Here is a 24,091-nt window from a genome sequence, read left to right on the forward strand (position 1 = left end):
GGACAAAAAATTTTTTTCAAAAGGTCTACTTCCAAAAAAAAAGTGGGGATTTTGATAGACAACTTCAAGCTGAACACAAAGATAATTTCAGATTTGCTGCATCATGTTGGAGAAAAATTAAATTAACTTTTATTGAATTTAGCATGTTTAATCGCAAAATGATGCTGACACATTGCACGAGTTCAACTGACCTAAAAAAAATTTCCACTGATTTTCGTTTCACCATGTTCATCACTGATTGAACCAAGATCGGCAGGGAAGAAGTCCAAAACTGAATGCATAAACTACATTTTCAATGACATATTGCATTTCATGGTTTTAAAGTAGTCTTAAAATATGACAGGAAATCATAAAAATAGGTAATATCTAAAAAATGGCATGTGATAGGTAATTTCTAAGGTAATTTTTGAGATCAGTAGCCCAAAATCCGTAAAATACACCCAAAAGTGTTCAGGAAGCAAAATCTTCTTTGTCTAGTGTTAGCTTCTTAATTATCCCTCACAATCTTGTGTGCAGTTCTAGCTACCACAATACAGGAAGGAGCCGATTGTGCTAGTGAGAGTCACCAGACCCTTACTAGCACAATCTGGGTGTTAATCAGATTGAAAGACTTTAGTTATAGAGAGAGATGGGAGAGGCTGAATTGTTTTCCCTGGAGTAAAGGAAGCTGACCTGATAGAAGTATATGTTTATGAGTGGAGTAGATAGTTGAAATCTATTTTTTCCCTTGGTTGGGTTGTCATGAACAAGAGCATATAGTTTCAAGATAAGAGGTAGTGATAGAAAAGGGATCTGAGGAACAAGTTATTCACTCAAGGAGTGGCTAATATTTGGAATGCTGCCAGAGGAGGTGGTAGAATCAGATACAATTGTAGTTTAAGAGGCATTTTGACATTTAAAAGTACAAAACAGGTCCTAATGCAGGCAAATTTGATTAATGTAGATGTACAAAAGAGTCTGAAAGGACTCACTCAGCTGAAAAAGCCATTTCTGTGCTATATACAATTCCACCACCGAAGTATCTCTCACTCTCCTCGCGTGCCTATTTTCTCTCATATACTTCTGCCTAATGAAGTAACTTTTCCATCAAAGCAACTATTGGTTAGTTATTTTTAACTGAGAAATTAAGTTGGTTGGTTTGTTTTTATATGGTAAATTTTACCTGATTAAGAGCTGCATAGACTGTGCTCTAAGGATTAACATTAAAGTAGCGACACCAATTACTTGGGGAATCCCAGTAAATGAATTCAAAGTTCTGTAGTGTGAAAAGAAGGATGTGAATTGCATTCACCCCTATGGATTTTATATAAATAAAGGGTATGGAATTTTACCATGAGGAAGTAATAAAATATTGAGATAAACTGATATCCTGAAATTGTACCAAGGTGTATAATTCTATGACAACAAACTCAATTAGGGGAAGTCTTAATCATTTACTGGGCATTTGATACAAGAAATAAAATAAAAGATGTTGGGGAACACTCAATTGGTCTGGCAGAATCAGTAGGAAGAGAAAACATAATTAAAATGTTCATGTCTTTTACAGAATTGTTTGATGTGCCGCTTGTTAAAAGTGGCCAAATCAAAACTAGCACTGCAAAAGTTAGACAAATAGAAATATACAGGTGCTATGTACATGGTCACACAAAGTGGAGAACTGACAAGGCATTGTGGAACTTGACCTCATTCCATTTATGTGGTCTCATGGATAAAACTGACTAGCTGGGACTCCGTTTTCATCATTGAGGCAGTTAGAGCTGGATACACAAGATCATAGAATACAAGATTATTGTTCTTGCCCAGAGACAGTGAACGGAGTGATTGGGTTAGTATCAGAGATAAACCCAAGAGCCATTAATCAGCTATCCATCCCTTTACATTTATAAAATGCTTAGTTAGGTATGTAAATAATGTATTTAATCAAATGCTATTAGATATTTGTAATAAAGCAGAGAAAACTGGAAAAAGGTAGAATAGATTTCCCCCTTTGTTCTGTGGAGTTGGTAATGTGAGTGAGTGTGTGTATGTGTGTGTGTTATATCTGATGCTTCACATAGATCTCAGTCCCATGTGATTTTTAATTGATTGTTAACATGTTCCTCAGCACTGTTCATGGGAAGCTGCCTTTGAAGATAGGCCTCAAATTGGAACAGAGTAAATAATATCACAAATCACTTCAGAAATAGTTTTATCCAGCTCCAAACAACCTCCTCAGAATGATTTAGTCAGGAATCTTGAAAGAAGATCTTTTGCCAAATGCCATTTGATCTGATTATGCTTCTAAAATTTTAAATTTAGTCATGCATAATGGTAACAGACCCCTTTGGCCCACAAGCCCATCCCGCCCAATTGACGTACATGCTCGGTATGTTTTGAACTGTGGGAGGAAATGGGAGTGCTCGGAGTAAACCCATGTGGACACAGGAAAATGTGCAAACTTAACAGAGTGCCAGATTCGATCTTTTCCTTTTTTTTATTCAAACTTCCAATATTTTCCATCATAGAAAATATCCCATCTTTTGAATCTTTGCTAAAGATTTAATTGTCATGGAGTGGGTGATATGATTGTGAGATCTTTTATACAATGATGAAAATATTTTTAAATTACATTTAAAGGGTATATTATAGAATTAATTGTTGCTTTGTTCTACATCTGCTCCACTTCTCAGATCCACCCGTGACAGTGAAGATGAAGATGAAGAAGAACGAAGCAAAGCACGAGGCTGTACTCTGCAGTACCAGCATGCAATAGTACGAGTGTTCACACAATTCCACACAACCTCCTCAGAGGGCACAGATCAGGTGATCACTATGTTAGGATCGGAGTGGTCAGTGGATATCACTGATCTTGTCAGTGACTTCATGAGAGTGGCAGACACAAGAATCGCACAGATTATGGAAGGCAATAGACTTGGTGGACTTGAGCCTGGAATGACAATGTTCAAGGTTAGATATTTGCTATAAAATTCATCTGTTTACTTTCTGAGAAAGTATAGCGATGAAGGCTAAAGATGAATTATTCAGTCGATTGAGTTTTGTTGTTTTACAAGTAGAAACATATGCAGAATATTTATAATTTGTTGATATGAGTCATTAGTTAGAATTTCATATTGTCGTGTCATGCACGCTTTTTCATTTTATAATCTTGATCAACATTATGAAGTAGCTCAAACCTTGAGTATTTTTGATATTTAGGAAGTTATTTGTATTTATATTTGCATCATTGTTCCTTTCATATATCAGGTCAGCAAGAAATGATGAGCTTTCCATAGTTGATGCTTAATAAATTTGTCTCATATATTATGCACTTGGTTATAATATATTGTATGCAGTGTTATAATACAGGCAGTCCCATGTTATGGCCATTTGAGTCACTAAAATTCAACAATTCAGAAATCAATAAACTTGATTTTGTAGAGCACTTGGTGAAATGATAGATTATAAATAAGATGGACAGTATACCTGAGCTCCTTAGAGGTGTCACGTCATGAATGTCGCAACTGATAATCTCATGAAAATAACCTTTAATTTCAGGTATTTGCAGGAAGTTAACAAGACTCATTCATTCATAAGCAGTCTGATTGATTCAGTGTTTCAGGTGCAGTTTGCTCCAAGGGCTGAATCTTGGCAGGATGGGTGGCATAGGCCCAAGATCTTCGAACTCCAGTAGAATGCTGCGATACAGAAAGCCACACAACCTTCTGTAGAGAACTCTAATTTTTCCTCAAAATGCTTTTGTTTATCAACAATGAAGGTACTTTCTTTTACTCACCAGACAGGGTTTCATACCACTGTATCATCAGTGGCATCCAAGCCAACTACATAGATGAATGCTTGACTGAGGCTATCAGAGTGATATGGTGAGAAATTGAAGGATGAAAAACATGGTGCAATGAAGATGGCAAAGGATATTGATCATTATAGGCAACCTGCATGGATACACTATTGTATTCAAATGAATACATTTGTATAATCTCGGCTGCACCGTTTCATCGGCTGCAAGGATCGACAACGAGATAGACAACAGACTCGCCAAGGCAAATAGCGCCTTTGGAAGACTACACAAAAGAGTCTGGAAAAACAACCAACTGAAAAACCTCACAAAGATTAGCATATACAGAGTCGTTGTTATACCCACACTCCTGTGCGGCTCCGAATCATGGGTCCTCTACCAGCATCACCTACGGCTCCTAGAACGCTTCCACCAGCATTGTCTCCGCTCCATCCTCAACATTCATTGGAGCGACTTCATCTCCAACATCGAAGTATTCAAGATGGCAGAGGCCAACAGCATCGAATCCACGCCGCTGAAGATCCAACTGCGCTGGGTAGGTCACGTCTCCAGAATGGAGGTCCATCGCCTTCCCAAGATCGTGTTATATGGCAAGCTCTCCACTGGCCACCGAGACAGAGGTGCACCAAAGAAGAGGTACAAGGACTGCCTAAATAAATCTCTTGGTGCCTGCCACATTGACCACTGCCAGTGGGCTGATCTCGCCTCAAACCATGCATCTTGGCGCCTCACAGTTCGGCGGGCAGCAACCTCCTTTGAAGAAGACCGCAGAGCCCACCTCACTGTCAAAAGACAAAGGAGGAAAAACCCAACACCCAACCCCAACCAACCAATTTTCCCTTGCAACCGCTGCAACCGTGTCTGCCTGTCCCGCATCGGACTTGTCAGCCACAAACGAGCCTGCAGCTGACGTGGACATTACCCCTCCATAAATCTTCGTCCATGAAGCCAAGACAAAGAAAAGAAAGAACAGTTCTGTGTCCTTTGCTTTCAGGATGGTGATTTGCCAGACTACAGTTAAGGAACTATGCACATAACCTTTGCTTGATAAGGGCTCACTATGAGAGACTAATACGTCGGTCTTTAAATTCCATTGAAATACCCAATGGAGAACTTGCATCTAGTCTGCAGAGAAGCTTTCAGGAAACTAACTGTGAAGCCAAACATGATCAGTGTGGAGCTTTTATCAACATAGACCTCAAATATGGATATCCTTGCAATGATTTAGGAACAAGTATATGGCAAGTTTATATTATCCTTCATCTATTTTATTATCATAATGGAAATCAGTCAGGAAACAAAGAGGTTTATTTTTTAAGGTATTTGGTCCTATTAAGGATTCTTACAGTTAGAAGTATTCATTAAGAATTATTTGAGGAACTTGCTTTGATTCCTATGTCAGCACAATCAATTTTGTTTGCAATGTAATTGACAGAAAGGGTACTCGTGAGAATTTTTTTTCTGAAAGCTTAAATAACAGATAACTCTCACAATAATAGCCATCTGCTTTGTCACTTAGTTGGAGTGGCTACATGGATGCATTTAGCTTCTAGAATGTTAAATCAGAGATTTTGTCTCTCTGAATTTCTGCTCTTCTATCATGGCATTTGTTTTACTGGCACTACTTATCAAGTCAATAGAGTGGTAATGATATCAGGCAAGCAAAATGGGGAAAAAAACTCAAGTTTAGTATGGTTCAGGAAATGCTCGCTTATTTTTGCAGACAATCTAAAGGCTGGAAGACCATATAGTAGAAAGAAAGCTCATTATTCAACCAACTCACATAGTTGTTCAAAATATGATTTTATTTCAAAGTAATGGAATCTCCAGATTGGCAGAAAATTACTTTAAGGAAGCAAGGGATTGCTTGCAGTGGATTTAGCATCATTATCAATAGCTTTGTAATTGAACCATTCTAATTTGATTCATCAGCAATGCTTTTAGGTTGGGGTAAAGGAAATTCACCAGCAAATTCTTGCAAAAAGCATGTTGAGATTTGAGATTAAGATCACGGCGATATATAAAGTTTTACAGGATTTGACCTGCATGGCAGAAGGAAGATGAGGAGGAGTTAGAAGAGAAAGAAGAAAATAGCTGGGAGTTACAAAGAGAGAACGTGGTTTGAAGTACTGTTAGTAAACTCCATATGCCCTTGATATTTACATGAGACCCCAAATTCCTGAGTTCAGGCTACAAGTAGAGAGGCGGTTCATTCCTAAATGTGCATTTTCATCATTTGAACTTGTAATTTTAAATGGTAAGTTACCATCACGGAACAGAAGTACCTTGCAAATATGTCATATACCTCATTATTTCTGCCTGAAATTCATTGCCATTACTATTACCCTTCTGGCAGTGAGACCTGACAAATCACCATTGAAACATGGGACAGACAGTGAATTTGCAGAACATATCAATGTTGCATTAAGCAATTCAAGTCAGGGGCATAGCATGATGCTGTAGGAGGAAGACATGGAAAACACCTCTCCTGGCAGAATTAATTAATACCTAATTTTTTTAAACTTTTTTTTAATTTAATTGCTTTTAAACAAACTTCTTAGAGGTCTCAGAAGATAGCTACAAAGAAATCTAAATCTCAAACTACAAAAAAATCAACTACAATTGAAATAACTCTGTTGGAAAAACCAGGGCCTATCTTGAAAACTCAGCCTCCGATTCTAGTTCCTCTCCAGCCATGATCGACGAAGACTTCCCGGGTGAGAATCCAGGCTCCAGCACTGCCCTATCGGGGAGCTGCGGAGGGTGGCGCTGAGACACAGAGAAAACTACAGAGACTACTGCAGAGCCTGTGCGCATTTGTGAAACTTCGCGCAAGCGCGTGATGGAAGTGATCAAAACTTTGATCAATTGCAGGTTACACAAGGGCTAAACTGAATGCCCGTTTGCAGTTTCAGCCTTTAACTACATCAACAGAAGAGGAAGAAGGAGAGGAAGAGAGTTTTCTACAACAGTCACAAGGAGAAGAAACAGAAGAAGAAGAAGCAGGTGACCAATATATTCAAGGTAAAATGGTACATATTATGTTACCCCAACATCTCTTGCCCACAGAAATTGGAAAAAATGGATTCAATTAGTCAGAAAATGGATGCTAATTTTGCTGAAGTTAAAGCTAATTCTACAAATCAATTGAGAGCCATTAAAGAATTGTATTGAAAACAGATGTGATAAAATGTAATAAATCTGTTGATAAAATTAAAGTTCAGAAATTTGAAAATTTCCATGATTGTCATATGGAAGTGGAACATTGTATTGTAAAGATACAGTTAACAAGATAGAAGATTCCTTTACAGCGTGAGAAGTTCAGGTCTATAGCAAACAGTCGATATGCTGGAGAATCAGAGTAGAAGAGATAATGTGAAAATTGTTGGTTTGCCTGAAGATTTTGAAGGTAACAACCCAGTGAATTTTTTTCAAAATTGGCTGCCTGAAATATTGGGACCAGAGAATTTTCCAAATGGTTTGGAGCTCGATAGAGCCCTAAGGAAAAAAACCATATCCGGGGCAACCTCCACGATCTGTCTTGATTAAGTGCCTACATTATCAAGATAGGGAAATTATTCTAAGAATGGCAGTTCAAAAAGCAAGGGAACAACAAGGTCCTTTGTTAATCCAGAATAATAGAGTATTTTTTATTCTGATTTGAGCAACAAAATTGTCAAAAGAAGAAAAGAATTTAATCCAGCTAAGTCAACTTTGTGGAACAAGGGATATGAATTTGCTTTTTATTATCCAGAAGTCCTTAAAGTATTTTATGGACAATAACAATCTCAGTTTTTTGCTAATGAATTTGAAGCTCTGGAATTCGCTAATTCATTGTCTAATATTAAACAGAATGGATCTGTATCTCAACATGAGGGGTATCAAGAAAAATTGAAAGGAGAGATTTCATCTGGGGAGCAGCCAACTGAAGTTCAAGTTGAAATTGATGATGATCAAGTTAACAGAGACGCTTACTATACTTGACTGATTAATGTTTACTTTTGATATTCTGTTGGGAGGGGCGCAGATTCTCTTTTTTTACCACTTTCCTCTTCTGAGGCCACATGCCACCAGTGGCGAGGGCCACTTCTCGTTATTAAAGGAGTTAGCGCTGACCTAATCAACACTTTTGAATTTTTTTTTTCTTTTTTATTATTAATTTGGGGTTTCTTGATTTCTGTATTGGAGATCCTATGTTTTGAAATTTGGCTGTGGAACTAGGATGTCCTGGAGTGGATTGGAGATTTTTTTTTTTTATTAAAATATTGCAAAACAAGATTTGAATTATGTAACGCTAAATGTGAACGGGCTCAATAACCCAATTAAAAGGAAGAGAGTTTTGACTCGTATTAAAAAATTAATAGTGGATATTGCTTTTTTACAGGAACTTCATTTGACAGAAAGAATATCAAAAGTTGAAAAGGGAATGGGTTGGACAGATTATAGCTTCGTCTTTTAGTTCTAAAAGTTATCGAGGTGTAGCTATATTAATTAATTTAAAAATTACCGTTTAAACTGCAGTCAACAGTTGTTGATCCTTTTGGTAGATTTATATTAGTGAATTGTCAAATTTATTCAGAACCTTGGGGTTTTATGAATATTTACGCTCCTAATATGGATGATGAAAAATTTATTTCAGATGTTTTTCTTAATTTGTCACAAATTGATGGAAATGTAATAATTGGTGAAGATTTTAATTGTTGTTTGGATTCAATTTTAGATAGGTCTACAAAATCTTTGGTTAAGACAAAGATGGCTAAAAAATCATTGATATTGATGGAATTAAACATGGTAGATATTTGTATAAAATTGAATATTAGAAAGAGGTATTATTCATTTTATTCTTATCGGTTTGATTCTTATTCTCGAATTGACTTTTTCTTAATTTTGGCTCATTTGCAAGAAAAGGTTGAGTATGTACAATATAAACCTAGAATTGTATCAGATCATTCACCAATGGTGATGTCATGTCTAAATTCTGATAGAATTGAAACAGTTTATAGATTGAGGTTTCATTCATCATTGTTAAGAAATGTAGAGTTTTGTCACTTTATACAAAATCAAATACAGATATATTTAGATATAAATGCTAATTCAGTTGATAATAAATTTGTTATATGGGATGCATTAGAGGCATATTTGAGAGGCCAGATAATGTTTTTTGACTAAGGTTAAGAAAAATTATCTTAAGAGAATTATTAAATTAGAGAAATAAATTATGAATTTGGAAAAAAATGTACAAAACCCCATCAGGGGAAAAAAAAGTTAGAATTGGAAAACAAGATTTTTTGCATAAGCTCCAATTACCATCTTCAAATTGCCAAGCTCTGAAAGATTTAGATTCCCTGTTTACGTTGAAAAAAGTTATTAAAGCTTTAAATTCTATGCAAAATGGGAAATCTCCTGGAGAGGATGGATTTACATCTGAATTTAATTTAAAAAAATTAAAGATTTATTGATGCCTTTAATAATGGAAGTATTAAAACAAGCAAATGAAACTTGCTTCTTACCTGGGTAACAACAGTAAGAAAGGTAAAGATTTATTAAAGCTGGAATCTTATAGACCTATATCACTATTAAATGTTGATTATAAAATTGTGGCTAAAGATTTGGCAAATAGAATAAATGAATATTTACCTGAGTTGGTCCATTTCGATCAGTCTGGATTTATTAAGAATAAATATTCTCCTGATAATGTAACAAAATTAATTAGTTTAATACATAGTTCTCAAAGACAATTGGATCCAGCATTAGTTTTGTCGTTAGATGCAGAAAAGGCTTTTCATAGATTGGAATGGAATTATTTGTTTAAAGTTTTACAAAAATTTCCATTTGGGTCAAAATATGTTAATTGGATTAGAGCTTTATATAGAAACCCTATGGCTAAAGTAGTAACCAATGGACAACTTTATCCATCTTTTCCATTGACACGGTCGGCTAGGCAGTGCTGTCCTTTATCTCCTGCATTGAACCACTGGCACAATTAATAAGACAAGATATTGATATCAAGAGGATTAAAATGAATAAAAATGAATATAAAGTTAGTCTATTTGCAGATAATGTATTAATTTATATAACAGATCAGGAGAACTCTTTAGCTTTATTATATAAAAAATTAAAAGATTATGGAGCAACAGGTTATAAAATTAATAAGGATAAAAGTGAAGTTATGCTATTAGTAGAAGGAAATTATGATTGTTTTAAGGATGTAGTTCAATTTATATGGACAAATAATCCAATTAATTACTTAGGTATTAGAATTAATAGAAATTTATATAGGTTAAATTACATTCCATTATTTAATAAAATTAAAGAAGATTTAAGTAGATGGAATGATTTATGTGTGTCTTCAAGGATCTTAATTTAGTTGTAAGAAAATATTTATGAAAAGGGAAAATGAATAGGGTGTCTTTGGAGAAATTGACTTGGAAATTTGAATTGGGTGGTTTACATCTTCCTCATTTTCAGAATTATTATAAAGCTGCGCCATTGAAATTTATTAATGCAATGTTTGATATGAGTAAATCTATTTGGGCTAAAATAGAGTTGGATAAAATTGATGAGAAGTTTATAGCTGAATTTATTTATAAATGGAATTCAAAATTGTTAATTGGACCCACCAATTTTGAAACATTTAATTAAATTATGGAATAAAATCGATTATCAGATAGGTGGGAAAGGAAAGATTTCAGTGAAAATGCCTTTATATCAGAATAAACTTTCTCCCTTTACTGTAGATAATCAGTTTTTGAAAATATGGGATTAAAAAAGTTGAAGATTGTTTTGAAGTAGGGAGATTTTTTTATCTTTGTATCAAATGAAAAATAAATTGTTGGAGATATTAAGTCATAGTTTGAAATTTCCTAGGCAATCTCCTTTAGAATTAATACTTAATAAGGAAGATTCAAGTAAATTTACTTCTGAGATGTATAAGTTATTACAAAATAAAATGCCTAAACTGAATCTTCATAAATCAAGAGTGAAATGGGAATTGGACTTGAAAAGAAAGGTAGATGAAAGTGTTTGGAGAAACATGTGCAAACATAGTATGACTAAGGTCATCAATATATGATATAGGTTGGTACAATATAATTTTTTACATCAAGTGTATTTAACTCCTCAAAAAACAAAAAAAAATGAATTTAGTTCTTCACATTTATGTTTTAGGTATGGACAAGAAATAGGTACTTTTTTCATTCGACTTGGACTTGTTTTAAGGTTAAAAAAATTTTGGTTACATATTAAATTATTTTTAGAGCAGGTATTAAAGGTGAATTTAGCATTTGATCCATTGTTATTTTTATTAGGGGATATTAAGTTGATAGCCTTAGGGTTGAGATTGACTATGTATCAAACTGAATTTTTACGTTTGGTTTTGGCTGTTTCTAAAAAAATGTTTAGCTATCACATGGAAATTAGATTTGGTTTTGTGACAGTATATAGATGTGTTTTGGGGAGATAAATTGGGCAGGTTTCTTTGTGTACATCACATACAAACACTTTAAAACAGATCTTATTTAAAACACTGGAGCTCTGCTAATGCTAGACATGTCAGGGCCTCAGATCCTATGCAAAAGCTTTGAAGAGTGCCCAAAGAGACCACTAATGGATTGTTCTTTACAAAAAGGCAACAGATGAAAGAACTTGTTGGAGCTACAGACAGTCTGGAGGGGAACTTGCTATTCTAAGAGGTGGTTTTGCAAGCAGAGAGAGTCAAACAGGCTTTCTCTCTGAGAGAGAGGGAGAGAGATTGGTCAGTGTTAAAGTCAGGAGCAGCAACTGGGACAGGAACAGAACAAGCTGGCAAGCTTGTGGAAAACCCCATCTGGAAGATGGGTTGTGAGTGCTTAATTCAGCTTGGTCAAAGCCCTTGTGGTTCATGCAAGAGGAGAGGTCTGGCTATCTAATGTTTCACTTGGAATAAGAGAAACAAAAAAGGCACTCTGGTGACCTGAAAGAAAGAGGTTATCATCTGGAGAACCCTGAGGGGGAAAGTTTCGTCAGCAAGACACTGGAGTGGCTGATGGAAGTAAATCAGTTGTGGGTGTTCTGGAACAACGTATCTTTCTCTGAAAACCGACAAGAACCTTCCTGAGCAGTAACCATTTACCTTTCAAGGACCAAAGTTTGGTGAACTTGATAAATGTTCAATTCTGTGCACAGTATAGGAATTGCCTGCAACCAGTGAACTTGGAAGAAGTAGGTGAGATGGAACTGTGAGCCAAAGATCTTTTCTGAACTTACACACACACACACTACATACACATGCGCTTAGAAGGGGGTTAAGTTAGGTTACTTAAGTCAGGAGTGATAAGATAAAGTGTGATTCATGTTTAAAGATAATTAAAAGCAACATTTGCTTAAATAACCATTTGTCGTGGTGAATATCTATTGCTGTTGGGTTTTGGGGTCCTCTGGGCTTGTAACAGTTTTAAGTATGAATAGGTGGGATATTGAAATGAAAGCTTGTATTCCTTTAGAAAAGATAATGTATAATTTGAAAGATAAATACTTTTTTTTTGTTAAAGTGTGGAGTCCATATTTAAAAAATCTAGGTGTTAAAATTTAATCTCTTGGTCGCCTTCTGTGGACATCTCTGCTTCCGCAGCTAAAAAGTTGATTATGGTTGTTTTTATTGGTGATACCTTCTTCTTTTCTTTGTAGGTGGGTAGAGGAGGAGGGAGGATGTTAGTGGGGTGGTTGAGGGAGGTTGGGGGGTATTTAATCATATGATGTTTGTATCTATATGAAATAATTAATATTATGTGATTTTAAATAAAATATTTTTTTTAATTCAGCACAAAGTCACCCACTCTGCTGCTACCCCCATTAACCACTGCAGTTCAACATTAATGAAGAGACTTCCATTTTTCAAATGGCTGGGAGCATCTTGAAAAGGGTTGCACCTTTTGCAAGGAAAGACTCAACCTGAACAACCTGTCACATACCAACTAGGCTTGGAATAAGTGTTCCCTATCTTTATTTCCCTTATTCACTGTGGTATTGCTAACCATTAACTTGAAATCATAGTTCCCACACCACCTACTATAGAGGGATAAGAAACCTGTCTTCATCTCAACAGCATTAATCACCTATAAATGACATAATATAAATAGGAATCTTAATTTTTAAATTTTAATTTTAAATGTAAACTTAGTCATACAGTACGGTAACAGGCCTTTTCAGCCCTCGAGTCCATGCTGCCCAATTTACACCCAATAAACCTACTCTTCCGGTACGTTTCACATATTGGGAGGACACCCTAGCTCCCGGAGAAAACCCACGCAGATACAGGGAGAACATACAAACTCCTTACAGACAGAGTGGGATTCGAACCCCAGACCCCACTACTGGCACTGTAAAGGCTTTACACTAACTGCTACACCAGCTCTGCCACCCACCATAATGATCCTGTTCTATAGAAACCTACAGCACAAAAAATGGGCCATTCAACCCTTCTAATCTGTGCCGAAACATCATTCCACTAGTTCCACTGACCTGCGCCCATTTCATAAACTTCAGACCACTACCATTCATGTTCCTGTCCAATTTATTCTTAAAACTTTACAGTGAGCATGCATTTACCACGCTAGATGGCAGTTTTTTCCAAACTCCCACCAATTTCTGAGTGAAGTTGTTCCCCCTGATGTTCCCTTTAAACCTTTCACCTTAAAGGCATGTCCTCTCGTATTTATCTCTCCCAATCTAAGTGGAAAGAGCCTACTCGCATTTACTCTGTCAATTCCCTCATAATTTTGTAAACCTCTATCAAATCTTCCCTCATTCTTCTATACCCTAAGGCCAATGGTTCTCAACCTTTTTCTTTCCACTCACATTCCCTATGCCGTAGGTACTCTGTGATTAGTAAGGGATTGCTTAAGATTTTAATCGTGCTCTAATTGACTCATTTTGTGCACAGTTTCATGACTCCAAAGGAAATGGGCCAATGACAATTTTTCTCAAGCAAAATATTTCAGTAACATTTGGGTCTAGAGCAGTGGTTCTCAACCTTCCCTTCCCATTCACATACAATCTTAAGCAATCCCTCACTAATCACAGATCACTGATGGCATAGCGATTACTTCAAGTGGTATGTGAGTAGAAAGAAAAATGCTGAGAACCACTGCTCTTAAGGATTATTTTGGTATTACTGTTTGAACAAAAAGAGAATAAACATATCAAATATTTGGAGGACTCACGTGATGGAGTAGTGGCCGGTAGGGTAAAACCAGCCCTCTCCATAAAATATAAGAAATAAAAGATAAAGTTGCAGAGAAGAGAATGGCACCAAAGAAGGAAAAAGTAAAAACAACAAGAAAAAAAAATAAGAGGAAAATACACCGGAAAAGAAAGGAGAAGGCCTTACCTGCACAAAGGAACAGAGAGCCATGGTGGCGAAGAGCGTCCAATCTCCGAGGTTGGTGTCGGCCCTGCGGAGTCACAACCCCATCCCACCCCCCCACCCCCCACTGCAAAAATGGCTCTCTGAGCCAAACAAAAGTGCGCAACTGCTCAATCTAGGGTAAAGGAAAACACTGACAGGAGGGGGGCTCAGCCGAGAAGCGGGCAATCAAGGCACGACCAGCTGAGAGACGCCCGACACCAAGGCTCTCAGCTGGAAAGTGAGGAAAGCGGCAGGAAAGGGAGTGAAGTGCCAGGTGAGAAAGAAAGTCAACGGGGTGAACGACAAGAGGAGCAGCAGTAAGAGGCCCAACAGATGAGCAGCTCAGAAAGAGAGGACCAACAGCAAGAGACCAAGCAAGAAGAGGCCTGACAAAGTGAGACATGCAACTCATCAGAAAAATCAGAAGAGACACAGATAGAAAGAAGAGAAAAGGCACAAACACAGGTACAGACAGAGAAGAGGAGGAAGAAGAAGACCAAGATCTTCACAGAGAAATAGAAGGTAAAACAGATGGACAGAATATAGATAAAGCTTTTTTTGAAGAACAAATGAGAGCATTAAAAGAATAGTTGACATTAGAATTTAGTGCAATTAAAAGAAAAATGAAAAGAACAGAAGATAAAATGCAAAGTTTAGAACGGGTTATGACAGAAATAGGGAAAAGAGTAGAAAATGTGGAAGAACAAGAAACAGCTGTAGAAATGGAAGTAAACGACTTAAGAGGAAAATTGGAAGAACGTGATAAAAAGTTAAAGAAACACAAGAGCTGTTAGCTCAGAAAATTGATATGTTGGAAAATTATAGTAGGCAAAACAACATAAAAATAGTGGGCCTGAAGGAAGATGAAGAAGGCACCGATATGAAGGAATTTATAAAAGAATGGATCCCGAAGGTCCTGTGAATGACAAAAATGCAGGAAAAAATGGAAATAGAAAGGGCACCCAGAGCTCTAGCTCCGAAACCGCCGATACATCGAAAACCAAGATACATCTTGATAAAATTTTTGAGATATACGACAAGAGAAAATATACTGGAGCAGGCACGGAATAAAATTAGAGAAGATAATAAACCATTGAAAAACAAAGGTCAAAAAATATTTTTTTACCCAGACATAAGTTTTGAACTCTTAAGGAGTTTAATACAGCAAAATCGATCCTATGGAAAAAAAGGTTATAAATTCATGTTAAGTCATTCAGCTGTGCATAAAATATTTATCCCCGGGGAGCAAAACAGACTGTTCTCAGATCCGGATGAAGCACAAAAATTTGCAGAATGCTTGCAGGACAGGAGAGATGAAGTGATGTAATAAGAATGAAGAATAGTGTAAAAGTATATATAAAGATGTAAAAACAATGTATATGTAAAGAACTAAAGAAGGGAAAGATAAGGGAAGGAAGGAAGTAAGGGGAAAAAAGGGAGAACTTTGTTATATGTGTTTTTAAAAAAGTGTTTTGGGGGGAGAGAGAGAATACCGTCACTGTGAAATCAGTTGACGTTTGCGAACAGGATCGCAATCCAAATGGAAAGGGGAGTTGTGGTTGCCCGGCAAGGGATAAGGGGCAACTCAGAGAGAGGGGGCGGTATTTGGGGTTAAGGTAATATTGGATGTGGGAGTTGCTGGAGTATTATGTTTTAAATGTGTTGTCATATATTAAGTTTAAAAAGGGAAAATTGAGAGATGAAAATGGGGGAAAGGGGGATAGTGGTGGTGAGGAAGCAGAAATGAGGTGTAAACAAGATATTAGATGGCCACGTTGAACTATATGACTATAAACATTAATGGAACACATAACCAAATTAAAAGGAAGAGGCTATTAAATTCACTGAAAAAAAATAGATATAGCATTTGTGCAGGAAACGCATCTAACCGAAGAGGAACATAAATTAAAGAGAGACTGGTTAGGACACGTAGTGGCAGCATCATATAATTCAAAAGCTAGAGGTGTAGCTATATTAATTAATCAAAATAGAGGCGGAAATAATAGATCCAGCAGAGAGGTATGTAATAATAAAGTGTCAAATATATTCAGAATTTTGGAATTTGCTCAATATATATGTACCTAATGAGGAGGATCAAAAGTTTATGCAGGATATTTTTTTGAAGATTGTAGATACACAAGGAAATATATTGATAGGAGGGGATTTTATCCTTAATTTGGGTCCAATGTTGGACAAAACTGTACAAAAGACAAGCAAAAAGAATAAAGTGGCCAAATTTCTGGTGAAATCAATGCAGGAAATGAAACACCAAATGAAACAAGAGAGAAGGAATACTCATATTATTCAAGTAGACATAAAACATACTCAAGGATTGATATGTTTTTTTTTATCAGCCCATATTCAAGGGAGAGTTAGGAAAACTGAATATAAAGCTAGATTGCTATCTGATCATTCACCCTCATTATTAGCAATAGAATTAGAGGACATCCCACCAAGAACATATAGATGGAGGTTAAACTCCATGCTACTTAAAAGGCAGGAATTTAGAGAGTTTATTGAACGGCAAATTAAAACATATTTTGAAATAAACATGGATTCAGTGAAAGAGAAATTGATATTATGGGACACAATGAAAGCCTTCATTAGAGGGCAGATAATAAGTTATGTAACTAAGATGAAAAAGGACTACAATCGGGGAAATAGAGCAGTTGGAAAGGGAGATAGTAAGTACAGAAAACGAACTAGTAAAAAGGGAATAAATAACGAAAAGAAGAGAATTGGTGGACAAAAAAATAAAATACGAAACATTACAAACATACAAGGTGGAAAAGAACATAATGAAAATAAAGCAAAAGTATTATGAACTGTGAGAAAAAACACAAAATATTAGCCTGGCAACTTAAAACAGAGCAAGCTAAAAGAACTGTATTGGCATCAAGGAAAAAGGACAAACAAATTACATATAACCCAATGGAAATTAATAAGAACTTTAAGGAATTTTATGAACAATTATACCAAACTTAGAACGAGGGGAAAAATGATAAAATAGAAGAATTTTTAGCTGAAATTGAACTGCCGAAATTGCAAGAGGAACAAAACAAACTGATAAAACCATTTGAAATAGAGGAAGTACAGAATATATTAAAAAAGCTTCCGAACAATAAAACACCAGGAGAGGATGGATTCCCAATAGAATTCTATAAAACATTTAAAGAGTTATTAATTCCTCCTCTCCTGGAAGTAATGAACCAGATAGAAGAAACACAAAACTTGCCAGATTCATGTAAGACAGCAATAATTACAGTAATACCAAAGGCGGGGAAGGATCCATTAACACCAGCATCATATAGACCAATATCTCTGCTTAACTCAGATTATAAAATAATTGCAAAATTATTAGCATACAGATTAGCCGATTGTGTACCAAAAATAGTAAAACAAGATCAAACTGGATTTATTAAGAAAAGACGAACAGCGGATAATGTCTGTAAACTTATTCATCTAATTCATGCAGTTCAAGGAAATAAGATGCCAACAGTGGCTGTTGTTTTAGATGCAGAAAAAGCCTTTGACAGAGTAGAATGGAACTATTTAAAGTATTACAGAGGTTCAATCTACCAGTAAAATATATTAATTGGATTAAAGCATTATATAATGGACCATTGGCGAAGGTAACAGTAAATGGATATGTATCAAACCAATTTAAATTAAGTAGGTCAACTCGACAGGGATGTCAATTATCCCCCTCATTGTTCGCTTTAGCAATAGAACCATTGGCAGAACTGATAAGAACAGAAAATAAAATAAAGGAGAAGGAATATAAAATCAGCTTATTTGCAGATGACATAGTATACTTAACAGAACCAGAAATATCAATGAAAGAATTACATAAGAAATTGAAGGAGTATGGAGAAATATTGGGGTACAAGATCAACACAAAAAAAAGGGAAGTGATGCCAATGAGTAATGCAGATTATACAGAATTTTAAAAAGAATCTCTATTTAAATGGCAAACACAAGCAATCCGATACCTAGGTATCAGGTTAGATAATAACTTAAGTACAAACTAAATTATCAGCCACTAATATAGAAGTTGCAGGAAGACTTAGAACATTGGAAAGAATTACCACTAACGTTGATAGGGAGGGTAAATTGCATTAAAATGAATATCTTCCCAAGGATACAATACTTATTTCAATCGTTGCCAATTCCCTTAACAGAGAAATTCTTTAATGAACTAAAGAGAATAATAAGGAAATTCTTGTGGAAAGGGGGGAAACTGAGGGTAGCGTTAGATAAATTAACAGAGAGGTATAACCAAGGTGGTTTGCAGTTACCAAACTTTAAAAATTTGTTATAGAGCAGCACAATTAAGGTATTTATCAGATTTTTACCAGACAAGGGAAAAACCAGATTGGACTAAGATAGAACTAGATAAAATAGGGGAGAAGGTACTTTATAAGTGGGATGAAAAGCTGGTGCAATATAAAAGCTCACTTAATATATGGAAGAAGATCCACATAGAAAGGAAAAAAAAAGAATTACCAAATTCCAAAATTGTTATTGACACAAAACCCACAAATCCCTTTTACAATAGATAACCTTTCATTTGAACAGTTGAAGTACAAATATGGAATAACTCATGGTACAATGTTTGCATATCATCAACTGAAAGCTTATTTAAAGCATAAATTGGGAAACAGACTGAGATTACCAGAAGGAAGCAGCTTTGAATATGTGATTAGAGACACAATGATAATTAAAAGATATATAACGAACATGTACATTAAGCTGCAAGAGAAGGAAAATGATGAAATAAGCTATAAACCTAAACAAAAGTGGGAAAAGGATTTAAACATAAAGATAAAAAATGAATTATGGGAAAAGTTATGTTCTGGAACTATGAAGAATATAATAAACACAAGGTTACACATGATACAGTATAATTGGTTACACAGGTTATATATCACGCCTCAAAAGTTAAATAAATGGGACCCAACAGTATCAGATAGATGTTTTCGCTGCAAGAAGGAAACGGGAACAACAGTACATGCAATTTGGGCATGTGAGAAAGTGAAAATATTTTGGGAAGATCTAAATCGGATATTAAATAAAATCACCAAAAAAACCTCGAAGTAATATAAGAAGTAAGGAATTAGGCCTTAAGTTGGATAAAGTGCAAAAAAGATGTATTATGATAATCTTAGCAGTAGCAAAAAAGTATAATGTTAACTTGGAAAATGGAAGAGAGTCTGAGAATACAGCAATGGTACATGGAAATGAATGGTACATGGAAAAAATAGCATATAATTTAAAAAATAAAGTCACATTATTTTAACAAATTTGGGAACCATACATGGAACATAACAGAGAGGGCTTGCCTCGGACCTCCACCCCCTAAAATGATAAGAAGACAAAACGACTTGATCCGGTGTGTAAAAGTAGATGATACATTTTTCTTGTTTATTTTTCATTGTTTGATGATATTGTTTAATGGTTTTATTGTATTGTATTGTATATGTTGAATATTTATTAGTTTTGGAGGGTGGGGGGGGAGGGAGAAAATGCCACTGTGTATATTTAATGAGAAACATTTGTATATATTTTGGTTGATATGGTTCACAGTGTGAAAAATAAAAAATTATTTAAAAAATTATCACATATTATTATGTAATCAATCAAAACCAGAATTATATAACTGGTGATTATTCACTCTTGTGGATCCTTTAGATGTCCATTTTTTTTTCATCCTTGTCAAGCCTGCTACTCCTGTGCATAGTTCTCTCACCTCTGGCCACAGCAAAATCAGGAGAGAGAACAAAAGAGAGTGCAGTGGACAGTGAGGGATGATTATGAACAGCCTTCGACCAAAATTTTGGATGGTCTTATCAGCACCAATTGTATGTAATAGTTGATTGACAAGCATTTCAGGGTAATAATGCTGGGAACACTAATATCATAGTCCTGATGCCAATTTTCAATATTCAGAGCCATTTTCATGAGGGAGGGCATTGCTTAGTTTCATTATACTGGAGGAGAGGTTACTGGAGCGCATTGACACCTTCAAAACCCAGTGGAATCCAGAAACATAATATTAATGGCATGAATTTAAATGCAGAAATCAGGGAATCCACAGCAACTGGAAGCTGACCTCTACATTAAGAGGATCCCAAAGTGTTGAAATGGACCTAGCTATCAAGATTAGATCTGTTCAGTATGCTCCACAACATCTCAAACAGACTGTACAAAGGCCCATGTGTTGTCACATGTATGTTCATCAAGATCCTCTAGGTCTTCTCCACTGCAATTTTCATTTGAGATGTCCAGAGCATTCTCATCCTGGAGGTGGATGGGCATACTGTCATTTTTCTTCTCCCAACTACAGACTGTTCATGTAGATTCCCACAATCCATGAAGGATTGTCTGAGCTGGAATGCCACTGTCTTGATACATTGATGAGTTGTTTTCTTTCTCATTAATGAGATTCTCAGTTGCAGGTGGTATAAGATGAGGGAAGGAACCAGATGAAAGGGACATTCTTAAACCACTATTTTCTTTTCAGGGAGAAGGAATTGTAGGAAAGAGTCAAAGTTGATTGTGAAAGAGCCTCTCATGCCTTACTATGAATTCCTGGAGCTACTGAGACCATGATCTCCTTTTCTGTGTCAGCACCTCTGTTGCTTCTAACTACAATTGTATGCAGCCTCCTTCTTGCCTAAAAAAAAATTGGTGTGGTTTATAGGTGCTGCTTATGGTCTTGAATAGACTTGTGAGATCAGTAAACATAGAACCATAGAACATTGTAGCACAAAAATAGGTCCCTTCAGCCTTTCTAGTCTGTTAAAAATGAACCATTTTTCTGCCTAGTCCCACTAACCTGCACCCAGTCCATACCCCTCCTTACTTCTCCAACCATGTACCTGTCCAAATTCTTATATATTAAAATTGAGCCCACATTCATCACTTCAACTGGCAGCTGTGTGAAGAAGTTCCCCCTTATGTTACCCCTAAATTTCCCCCTTTTACTCTTAACCCATGCCCCCTCATTTGTGACTCAGTGGAAAAAAAGCCTATCGACATTTACTCTGTCTATCCCCTCATAATTTTAAATCCCTCCATATTTTTCCTGTAGATAGGCAACCAAAACTGCACACAATACTCCAAACTTGGCCTCACGAATGCCTTATACAACTATTCCATTACATCCCAACTCCTATACTCAATACTTTGATTTATGAAGGTCAATATGCCAAAAGCTCTCTTTATAACCTTATCCACCTGTGATGCCACTTTCAGGGAATTATGTATCTATATTCCTAGATCCCTATGTTCTATTGCACCTCTCAGTCCCCTACCAGTCACCTTGTACTGTATGTCCTTTCTTGGTTTGTCCTTCCAAATTGCAACACCTCACACCAGCCCATTTCTCCAACTATTCCAGATCCCTCTGCAAGCTTTGAAAACCTTTGATGTCTACAACACCTCCAATTGTGCCATCTGCAAACTTGCTGACCTAATTTACTACATTATTATCCAGATCATTGATATAAATGACAAACAACAATGGTCCTGGTTACTAATCCCTGAGGCAAACTACTATTCATTTTCCAACTTTAGCATAATTACAGAGGGAGATCAGTTTGGGTATTTATCCCTTTGTCACTCCATTTTGGTCTTGTACACTCTGAGCCCCAAATTTAATGTGGTTGTCCACCTCTTGCACATTGAAGTAGGGTGCTTACTTCTTGATGAGTGTCACTGTTGTTCTTGTTCAAACTCCATAAGCTGCACATCTATTTCCAATAGTCGTTTGATTCACTCCTCATGCATGTGCACCTCTGCACTCACATGTACCTCCACGGACATTCCACTTGGGAGGTACTAGCATAACGTTAAGTTGTGCAGAATACGTCCAGCTCATGCAATTGATTCCTGGAATTGCTTGTGCTCATTGCATGTTCATGGAAAACATCACAATTGATGATGAACTCATTGTACTAGATGTATGCACAAAAATCATGCACTGATAACACCTAGACAACTTGCCCAGCATCATTTGGAAATCTGAGTGCCATTCAAATATTCTTTCATAGTTCACAACTAGAATGTTCCTTTTATAGCAAGAATCTATCTTTTCATATTTCTTTTTAACTATCCTGATGTCCCTTTGCACAGTGCACTGCAATTCACAAAACGTGTATTATGCCCATAACTACACACCACCTCCTTTGCCCTCGTCCCATCCCCAACACTCCAAGCACCACTTGTGTAGTTATTAAATGATTTTAACAATTTCTCTTTATAACTTATTTCAGGATATCCATTATTCTATAAGGTCTAAAGGCTCATGGTGAAGTGTGATTGTTAACTATTTCCTGCTCTCTATTCACTGTTTAATATCTGTATGCTTTGATACTATAACGCTAACTTAGACAAAATACTTAGATTCCATTGATCTAGGAGCCTGTTCATCATCTATGTTAACTCACTCATCTGTTGCAATATTTCTTATTCACTGTCACTACAGTCAAAACCAGGCCTTATTTTTCTAATAAATATTGCTGCTTCTTTTAAGTCAAGTTGCAATAATTGGACTGGTTATGAAAATGGCACTTAGAATTGCTGACAATTTTTCTTTGTATATCCTCAAAAGCTGTAAGTAATTTATTTGTATTTTTTTTTTGTTGATGCAATCTCTGTTTCTGAGTGACATAAAAATGGCTGGAACATGGCAATAAATTTAAATATCATATCAAGTGGCAGGCAAAACAACATTTCACAACAAAAGCAGTTTTATTACAACTTCCCCATTTTACAGTAATTAGACACCACCAAGCCAATAAATTCACCTCAAATAAGTTAGACGAAGCCATGTCATCCTTATTTATTTCTTCATTAAATCATGTACACTTTCCAGTGAGCCTCTTTGATAAGCATTAACAACAAAAATATTGCTGAAGCAGAGGTTTTCAGGAGAGCAGAATATGAGAATACAAAATAACCAGCATTTACAGCAACTTGCACCCAAATAGATTGTTGACAAACTAATGTTTTTTTGGTCGATTATATGACAAGATAATTGACCAATCAACTAAACAGGTTATTACTGTTTCTTTGCTTGGAACTTTAAAAATAATAGTGTTTCTGTGTGTTCAAAGCCATTAATTGGGAACTTCTTATTATGTTTTTCAATGTCAATTGCTAGAACTACTTTTATAACAAACATTGTCCACTTAAAGTTCTACAATGTCGATAACTTGCTGGCATGGAAGTGTATTCAGTATATCCTTAAGAGTGAAGATGATGTACTTGTTCTTACACAGCTAGAAATGGGCTGCTGCATGCTTCTAGTTACAGTAACTTGTGTGTTCTGTCCGACAGGCCAGAGAAAGTGCCAAGGATTTTAGTACAGATTAGTACTAACCATCCCCTAAATACCAATTTTACCCTTCCCCAAGTCCATCACAATGGTACTAATGAGTGGACTCTCCTCATCCTCTTGTTTCTTGACTGACTGCAAACATTGTTGGCAGGTTCACTGCTCATGCAATGCATCACTTAAAATTCTGTTTTTAATCCCTTGCAGTGCCATTATTTGAACTGGCGCTAAGCAAAATATGTTATGGTACAGGTTTAGTACCAAACTACACAGATATGTAAGATGCACCATAATGCGCCATTACAGAAAAATGGTATAATAACCATCAAAGGATAGATTTTTAAAAAGTATTCACAGTTGCAGTGAGTGCAAAAAAGAATTGCTTCAATAGTGCAGACAGATCTTTTGCTGGTCCTGCAGTAGTGTGTGGTTAGGGTAGTTTAGAGAGAATTGTCTGGTAGCTGTTAGAAACAAAAATTGTTCTTGAACCTAGAGGTGCTGAACCGGATGCTGGCTTGGCTGTCCCAGTGCCCATCAGGAGGAGTACTCTGTCCTCCAATCTCATCAGGTATTG

General features: G+C 36.0%; 1 protein-coding gene across 1 annotated transcript in view; it reads left to right on the forward strand.

Annotated features, from left to right (window-relative positions):
- Positions 1–24,091, forward strand: part of tmem132e (transmembrane protein 132E) — a 670,647-nt gene that overhangs the window by 603,051 nt on the left and 43,505 nt on the right. The window contains exon 7 of the mRNA XM_069911026.1: positions 2,670–2,946. Within this exon, the coding sequence (XP_069767127.1) occupies positions 2,670–2,946 (277 nt within the window). The remainder of the gene's footprint in view (positions 1–2,669; positions 2,947–24,091) is intronic.

Source organism: Narcine bancroftii, chromosome 14 (genome assembly GCF_036971445.1).
Source record: "Narcine bancroftii isolate sNarBan1 chromosome 14, sNarBan1.hap1, whole genome shotgun sequence".
Lineage (NCBI taxonomy): Eukaryota > Metazoa > Chordata > Chondrichthyes > Torpediniformes > Narcinidae > Narcine > Narcine bancroftii.